At 48.4% G+C, this 9,193-nt stretch overlaps 1 protein-coding gene across 1 annotated transcript; it reads left to right on the top strand.

The window, feature by feature from the left end:
• Positions 1-671: 671 nt before the first annotated feature.
• Positions 672-6,996, top strand: FGF3 (fibroblast growth factor 3). The gene is made up of 3 exons (XM_030240398.2): positions 672-921; positions 2,628-2,731; positions 6,664-6,996. Exons 1-3 carry the CDS (start codon positions 672-674, stop codon positions 6,994-6,996), a joined length of 687 nt encoding a protein of 228 aa, XP_030096258.2.
• Positions 6,997-9,193: the final 2,197 nt, after the last annotated feature.

Genomic DNA, 9,193 nt, shown 5'->3' with positions numbered 1-9,193 from the left:
CCCCCATCACTGCCGGAGCGCGGGGGGCTCCGCTCGGCGGAGGGTCCGCGGGGCGGGCGGCGGGCGCAGCCGGCCCCCGTGCGGGGGTGTGCGGTGTGCGCGGCGGCGGCAGGGTGAGAGAGGGAGAGAGAGAGAGAGAGATGCTGTGTAATTTTATCCACGCTGCACTCTGGGAGTTCACACGAGACTGATACCTTTTGCCTCCTCTGCTCTGTATCAATTGGTCGCAGATCAGGCTATTGTTGCAGGAAGCTCCTTTTATTTCTGTGCTTCGTCGATCAACTATTTTCCCCGCAGTCTCCTGCCGAAATTCAGAGGCTCCCTCCCTCCTTCCCTCCCTCCCTCTCCCTCCTTGCCTCTCTGTCTCACGCATGCCGTCTGTCTATCTAGAAATCCAAGGAGAAGGCTGATCACGGCAGCTGCGTGTAACACAAACAGCTGGGACTCTTCGGTGGCCTTTGCCGATGTCTATTGATTTAAGTAAATCTGAGACAGATAAAAGGGCCAGATCGAGGCTGATAAAATCTTGCCGATGCTGCGCGGCTCGAAGCAGCGTGCGCTCGGCATCTCCGGAGCGCTGCTAGCAAGACGGCTTTAATGGGACCCCTGGTGCCACTCGCTGCGAGCCTCGCTCTCCCCAGCAGACTGAGCGCTGCGGCCACCATGCCACAATGGTTATAATTTGGATCCTGTTCCTGACTCTGTTGCAGGAGCCGTGCTCCCCGGGGCGGGCCGCGGCCGTGCCCGAGCCCGCCGGAGCCGCCCCCCGGCCGCGCCGGGATGCGGGGGGACGCGGCGGCGTCTACGAGCACCTCGGGGGAGCGCCCCGGCGCAGGAAGCTCTACTGTGCCACCAAGTACCACCTCCAGATCCACCCCAGCGGCAGGATCAACGGCACCCTGGAGAAGAACAGCGCCTTCAGTGAGTACCGGTCTCGCCTCGCCCTGCACCGCTGCCCCCGGGCCGGGCCGGGCGGGAACGGGGATCCCTCGCCCGCAGCAGCGGCTCTGCAGCGGCCGCTGGACGGGGCGGACGGGGCGGTGGCGAAGCTGCTCCCGCCCCGCGCTGCCCGCCCGTGCCTCCTCGGCGGGGACCAGGGGCATCCTCGGGGTCGGGGCTTTGGCCCCCTCCCCTCCCTTCTCCTCGGCGTCCCTGTCCTGGGGCTGGCAGCATCCCCGGCCCTCGAACCGGGCGGGGAACTCCCGAGTCCGCCCTGCAGGGTGAGGGGACCCGACCGCCAGCCCTGCCCCAGCCCTGCCCCAGCCCGGCCCGCCGGTACCCGGCATCTCCCGGGGCCCATCCCGGAGCCCTTTGGAGCTGCCCGCAGGTCCCCGTCCCGTCCCAGCTTGGCTCCCGCGGGGGGCTTGAGCCTCCGCCGGCTAAATCACATCTGTCCCCTCTGACATGTGCCGGGCAGCGGCGGTAATTAGGATGAAAGCGGATATGCCGGGAGTGGGGGGGTTTGTGCGAGGGAGGCAGGAGGGAGGAGAGCGGGGCTCAGCACCGGAGGAGCCCCCGGCGCCCCCGCACCCAGCCTGGGCACTGCCACCCCAGCACGCATAAATCCCGCCTGGTGATGGCCCACAGAGATAGGGAGACCTCAGGGATGCGTCTGAAGTCCATAAAGGCAAACCACTATTTCCTAGAGAAATCCCCCTCGCTGTCACAGCCCGGAGGAGGCATCCTTCAGCAGCGAACCGGTGCCTGATTCAAACCAGCTGTGCCAAACCCAGCCCAGCTCTCCCAGAGCTCCCAGCAATCCAGCTCTGCACAGGGAACGGGCCCCAGCTCTGCCTTCAGCCTTTTCAAGAGGCAGCAGGGGATTGGGGTGCCAGGGTCACCTCTTGCTTTCAAGCACTCATAGAAAGTACAGAGCCATCAGGCCGTGGCTGAGAACTGAGAGCAGGGTTTGAGCGAGCCTGGTGGAGAGCCATGCACGTACAACAGCCTCCTCTGAGTCATTTGTGCCTCCAGGGGTGTCCTGGGCACCTTTGGCTGCACATTTGGGCAGGTGTTGCACCGGCCTTGCCTGTGACACTTCTCGTGTTGCGGGACCCCACCTTGGATGGCCTGAAAACGTCCTCCCTTTTAATTTGTCTCAAACAGTCAGACATGCTTCCTCCTTGTCTGGAGGGCAGCACTGACTTCCTAAATCTCAAGTCCCTTTCATGATTATGTTCATGGCTCTAAAATGCAGCAGCCTTGCTCTGGTTCACCCTCTGGAGACCTCAGCAAGGGCTTTGTCCTGAAATAGGGAGCTTTGTGACTGGCCTCAATAAGTCAAGAGCTCTTGTGTACCTAAGCATTGAAAAGGATTTAAAGTTTTTTATACACATATAGGATTAAGTGAACCTCTAGTTCAGTGTCAGATCTTTGACATTTTTGAAAGAGTTCAATCTCAATCAGACATCTTGGGGTTTCTTGTCCACCTTGTCTTGAGCAGTTCCCTCATCATCCTTGCTTTGTATTGTTTCAAATAATAATAATAATTTCATTCACATGATTGCCCTGATTTTTATGTGGGCAAGTGGTAGCTGTGAGATCACACTCCTCAGGTAAGCAGCCATGCAAATGTATCTAAAAAAATTACACCTGAGCAATAACACCTCTCCTAATTCTGTTTCAAGGTATTCTGGAAATAACTGCTGTGGATGTTGGAATCGTTGCCATCAAGGGCCTGTTCTCTGGCAGATACCTGGCCATGAACAAGAGGGGCAGACTTTATGCATCAGTAAGTTTTACTGAAGCCTGACACGTGCCTGTCATTTCTTGTGGGGGGAACAGGTCTAGTGGGGAGCACTGATTTCTTCTAAATCCACATTTCCAGAGAAGAGTAAAGCTACAAGAGGTTTTTGCCTGAAATTCTTACAGACAACCAGTGAGTGTATTCTTAAAAGTGGGGGAAAAGATGTGTTCTTACCTTCTTACTGCCTGGACAGCCCCAGGTATGTGGAATGTTAGAATTGTCCACGTTTTATATGGATCTTGGATGCCTGCAGAGACATGTCAGGGAAAGAGTGTCCACAAGTAACTGAGCTTTAGTGCTGCAGGAAAGCAGCCTCCTGATGGGAATTTCCTTGCACAGAGCTTATGGCTGGGCAATGGAAGGATTTGCAGTACTAAAAGGCAGGGCTATGCAAGGAAAGCAAATAGGAGAAGGTGCAAGAAGATAAAGGTGAAAAGAAACACCTTATTTTACTCCTTTGACCTAATTTTTTTTCCTTGATCTGTGAGATAAAGTCTGGGGTGTGCTGATGTATGTGGGAGCCTTGCCTTCTGAGCCCAGACAGTATTTCCCCTGAGTGAATAAAATACTTCAGCCTAGACTTCTTCACACTCAGGGACATACCAGGGCACGTTTGTCAGCGTGTACCACACACATTATCTCCCTGCTTGAATTTCTTCCACTGTCTTTGATTACATCCCAGCAATCTTGTGATCTCTCACTGCAGGACAGCCACACTGTGCATTTCCCCATGAATCCTGGGGCGTGGAAGCAGGTTTGAAGAGGGGAAATATGGCTGAGGTGAAATTTGCTCCCTCCTAGAAGTCATTAAATGTAATTCTGTTGATTTGAGCAGCAGGACATACCCTTGAGCAATGTGATCTTTTCCCATGAGGACACAGCCTAGGTGACACAATCAACTCTGTCCCTCCCCAGGTTGACACCTTTAACTCCAGCTTTTCAGGAATGTTCTGGCAGTGGCAGTTCCTTTAATGTGCCTCATGTGATGCTCACTGATTAAGGGGGCTGTGTGTAAAGATGAGTGTTCTTTGCTACTGCACACTGCAAACGAATTTGGCCAAGGAAAATGCAGCTAAAGAGGAATGAGGGCATGGTAGCTCTTCTTGCCAAAGTTAAGGCTGTCCAGTTGGATGCTTCTGGTTAATATTCTGATTGAAATGGGTGTATTTTTCAATGGACTTCCTCCATCAGTTCAGAGCCAGCATCTTCCCCAAAGAAATTTTTTGGACGGATGATTTTTTTTTCAAGTCCTTTCTCATCTTTCTCTCTTTCTTCTTCAAAATAGGGTTTTTTCCCTTCAGATTACTTGCACTGAATTAAAATAACACTAAACCAATTCTGAGCAAAAAAATAGCTCCTCTCCTAAAGTGCAGAAAAGCCAGGAGCAGGACAACTCTGAGACTTTTTTTCTCCTGGACTTCCCTTTCTGGTGGTAGGAGCATCAGGCCATCTCCTGATTGTTCATCTCTGGTTTGTTCATCTGTCACATGCCAAAGAATATCAGCCATGGAAGGTTTCTGTGCAACTTGAAAAGAGAATTTGTCCCCTTCCAGCTCAAGTTTGAGAGAGACTGGTTCAGGTTTATGTTTCAGAGCTGGAGGGACAATCCAGGCAATGCTATTCCACTGCAGCTTTTTTCACAGGAGCAGGAAGGGGTGAGGGCTCAGCTCAGGAGAAACTTCCTGTCTTTGCTTGCCTGTCCAATGACTTCACTGCCTTCACTAGCCCAAGACCCTGTGCAAGACCCCTGGTTAAAAAACCTGTCTAATTCAGGGATTATTATCCAGGGAGCATTTGATGAAATGGTATTGGAATAACTCCATTATCCCTCACTTCACCCATTTCCCCATGTCAACAGGATGGGTTTGTTGAGTCTGCAGAATTCCTTTGTGCCCTTGGCAGATTGTGACAATCCTCTGAATTTATCCTGTGTGATAAACGCTCCCCAGCCAGAAGGGAGGCAGGCAGCAGGACAAATCCACCTACATCTGGTGGCTGTGTGGGCTCCAGCACCACAGCATCTGAAAGCCTTGTCCTTGCAAGGGAGGGCGCTTCCGTTGCACAGCTGGGGAGCCAGGACATGTGGAGTCTTTTAAAACCTTGTTAAACGCCCATCAGTGTTTCTGGGGAGTGAGCAGCACTAAAGAAAAGCTGCTCATGGGGTCTGGGTTTTTCTGGCTACTTGTGCCCTTTCCACACCCTCCAGACAAGGAAAAATAAAAACCCATGGTGGTGATTCCTTTCTGCCTCTGTGCTTCACACGTTTCAGATCCTGAAATCTTAATCCCACAGGTGGAGCAAGGGTGGGTTTGGAGTTAAGGAAAGATGGGCAGTGTGGGGGGTCCTTTGTGTGTGCTGGTTCTCCTGCTCCCAGGGAGGGGAAAGGAGTTCCTCGTGCCAGGCTTTTGCAGAGAGGTCTCTGAGTCAAGGAGCAGGTGAAAAGGGGCGATTTTGGACAGATCATGTGAAATGTGAGCAACTGGGACAGGTGCATATTGTGTCTTACAGTTTGTGATAAAGGAGCAGCCTGGCATTTTGGAGGGGCACACTGGTAGGCAGAGTGTGCTTTCCTTTTGTTGTGCTGACAGAGAAGCTCCATAAAGGTATGTTTTACTGCTCAAACATCCAGTCTGAACTGGATGTGACAGACTGCAAGTGTATCTAATGACTAATACACAAATTGAAGAGACACTTTTTACATTACACTGCAGGATTTTACTTTTTCAATAGATGGCAGAGGTTGATAGGCATCAGTTAAATAATCAGTCCAGTTTCACAGCTGCATTAAATTCATAAGCACAAAAAAATTACAGCTGAACAATCAGTAGAGCTATTCACTCCTATTCACATGCCACTTTTTTGTTTTCAGTTGGTTTTGGGGCTGCTCCCTAGAGTCTCTGGTGCACAGAGTGTGCTCACCCTGCTGACAGGGAGCACCTTGCTCAGGCTCAGCACTTCCCTCCTGCCTTCCATGGTTTTCTTACCAAGTGCGTTGCTGTCCTTATCCTAAAACTGAGGGGAGTCTGGCTTAAGATTTTTTTTGTTGCCACATTTCCCTTCACAGAGAAAAGCAAGGTGCAATTCTTCCCAAGAATATTTCTGGGTTTCACATACTCCAAACCTCAGAGAAAGGAAGAACAATTCTTATCTCATTTGCTGTGCCTGTGTTGTGCCAAAGCAGAATGCAATATGGAGATTGTTAACCCACAGTGATGGTGTGTGCTTCCTTGGCCTGTCAGGGCCAAGTGTGTGCGTGTCTGTGTGTTGGGACTGTGGGCTGACAGTCATGAGATGCTGTGCAGTTGTGTGCTTGGAAGATTCAGTTTAGATGTAAAGTAGTTTAGTCTAATATAGCATAGAATAATAGTATAATAATAGTATAATAATATATAATATAAGTAAATATAATATAATAATAGTATAATAGTATAATAAATATATAATATAATAAAATAATAATAATATTATATTATTATTGTAACATTAGAATAGAATAGAATATAAAATAATATATAATATAATAATAGTATAATAAAGTAATTAATATGCCTTCTGATAAGATGGAGTCCTCCTCATCATCCTCTCCCCTTCATCGGGGATAAATAGTATAATAAATATATATAATACATATAATATATATAATATAATAAATATAATATATAAGAATATATAATATAATAATAGTATAATAAAGTAATTAATTAGCCTTCTGATAAGATGGAGTCCTCCTCATCATCCTCTCCCCTTCATCGGGGATAAATAGTATAATAAATATATAATAGAATAGAATAATAGTATAATAAAATAATTAATTAACCTTCCAATAAGATGGAGTCCTCCTCATCATTCTCTCTCTCCCCTTTGTCGGGGGTGAAAATATCCACTATATTTATTTTTCCCCCATGTTTCCTCCCCAGGAGAGCTACAACTCAGAGTGTGAGTTCGTGGAGAGGATCCACGAGCTGGGCTACAACACCTACGCCTCGCGCCTGTACCGGACTGGGCCCAGCCGGGCGGGCGGCAGGCGCAGGGCCAGCGCCGAGAGACTCTGGTACCTCTCCATCAACGGCAAGGGACGACCCCGGAGGGGCTTCAAAACGCGCAGGACACAGAAATCCTCTCTCTTTCTGCCCAGAGTGCTGGACAGCAAAGACCACGAGATGGTCCGGCTGTTCCACAGCAGCGCCAAATACCGGGAGAGTCTCCTGCGGGCGCCCGGCAGGAACCGGCGCAGGAGGAGAGGGCACTGATGGGCTCATGGTGGGGCTGGCAGGGACTGAGGGGCTGCAGAGAGCTACCAAAAGAGCTCACAGCTGGGATCGTACCAGGGGCACGAACAGCCACAGGCTTAACAGGCTGTGTGAGAGAGCCAAACCCACAGCGCTGGCTTTTAGCTTCTCTAGGTTTGTTACCTGTGGGGAAGGAGATGGGAGGTAAGCTGAGGCACATTCAAAGGTAAATCAGCTGGGTGTAATAATTTTGCAATGACTTTCATGTTTCCTATCCTTAAAAAAAAAATATATATATATATACATTTCAAGTGTGTTCATTCTAACCTGCCATAGGTTATTATCTCAGTGTTGCCCTCCCAGACCATATGGATATTTAACACTTACCAAGTTTATGTCCACAGAGAAGGTACAGTGCTTTCATAGCTCTTCTGGCCACCAGATGCTACATTCTTATTTTTACATAATACAGGAGTTAGAAAACTGGTGGTTTGTTTATTTCAATTTACGTATATTTATTTTTATTTTATGACCACCCATTTTCAATTATACTTTTTCCAAGCCTGCCCAAGAAAAGTAAGATTGTCAGCTACTTCAAACACTTCAACAGACCTGCACCTTACCAGATTATCCTTGATTTCGTTAAACGAAAACTCCGAGATGCCTCACCTTGTCATTTAAATAAATGAATGGTGGTAAAGTGGCATTTGCATTGGTCAGGCTTTGGCAGTACAAGTACAGATCTGCTTACCAACAGATCAATCCTCTCCTAGAATAGGACTCAAAAGGGTTGTGAAAGAAAGTAGGTTTGCCTTGGATATTGGGAAGGAATTGCTCCCTGTGAGGGTGCAGAGGCCCTGGCACAGGTTGCCCAGAGAAGCTGTGGCTGCCCCATCCCTGGAAGTGTCCCAGGCCAGGTTGGATGGGGCTCTGAGCAACCTGGGATGGTGGAAGGTGTCCCTGCCCATGGTAGGGGGTGGAATGGGATGAGATTTATGGTTCCTTCCAACCCAAACCATTCCATGCTTCAATGATTTTTTTTTTCTGCTGTGATTCTTCTTCTGCAAAGCTGAGGGGAGTCCCCATCACAGATTCAATTTTTGAGCAATTTTAAGCTTTAAACATTTTTCATGGTATCCAGGAGATGACAGAGTAGTACAAAGATTGAGATGTGCTTGACAAGCACAAATAATGGTCATTTCAGGGTGGTTTAGCCTTGTGCTCTTCATTTCCCAGCATTGGGCCCTAACAGTGGACAGCTGGAGAAAAGAAAGACTGCACTGAAATAAACACTCCACCTGAATTTAACAAAAGATCTGTAAGTTAAATCTGACATTTCATAGATACAGACAGGTGTGAATCCCATTCCTGGCCGTATTGAGAAAAAAGATCTTGTTGTGGGCAGCTTTTGAATAGACCCATTTAAATGTGCTAATTTAAAACTGGGGAGGGAAAAATCTTCCTTTCTGCAGGAGGTGAGATCTGTGAGAGAGAGAAGTAAGATGAGTTCACAGAATGAGGTGACCAAGCCTGGGTTTAGCACTGCTTATGTCTCCATAAAGGTAAAACCAGAAAGGTGTTTTTATACCAAATAATGTGTTCCATTCCTTCCACACCTCTTTTCTGTAATATTCTAACAAAGGAGGAAAGTATGTTTCAATAAGAAAGTCAAAGTTCCTTGATCTCTGTTCTTTTTTATGCTAAAATAATGTAAAAAGACCCTTCAGTGACGTACATTAAATAATGGTGCACACAGAATAGACCTAGGTTTAAAGAAGAGAAGGGAAAACCATGACCTATTGTTCCCAAATTGTCCTGCTTGTACAAAACAGCAAAAAATTGTGATGGGATCCTGGTGGAGTTAACCAGACAGCCTCATGTCAGGAGCCACTGTGCAAAGAGGAAACAGAGAGACTGAAAAGGAAGCAGAATAATTTAGGTTTTCTCTTTGTTCACTGTCCTGCCAAGCACACAGGGCCCAAACTGCTGCAGGATCCAAGGTGCCTTCTAAAAGTTGGTCCTGTCAGGGAAGAAAATTAAGTTTTGCCTCCTGGGCATCAGGGCTGTTCTGGGGACACTCATGGGTCTGCCAGCTCCCTATCTCAATTCCCAGTTGCACTTCCCACTGGAGGTGGGAGATGACTGGACAGGAAAGGGGGATACAGGAGCCCTGCCAGCTCTCCACCTCCAGGAACAAATGCAAGGGAAGGAAAGTGTC

The sequence above is a fragment of the Serinus canaria genome, chromosome 5 (genome assembly GCF_022539315.1).
Source record: "Serinus canaria isolate serCan28SL12 chromosome 5, serCan2020, whole genome shotgun sequence".
NCBI classification, from domain to species: Eukaryota; Metazoa; Chordata; class Aves; order Passeriformes; family Fringillidae; genus Serinus; species Serinus canaria.
This window is presented reverse-complemented; position numbering and strand designations above follow the sequence as displayed.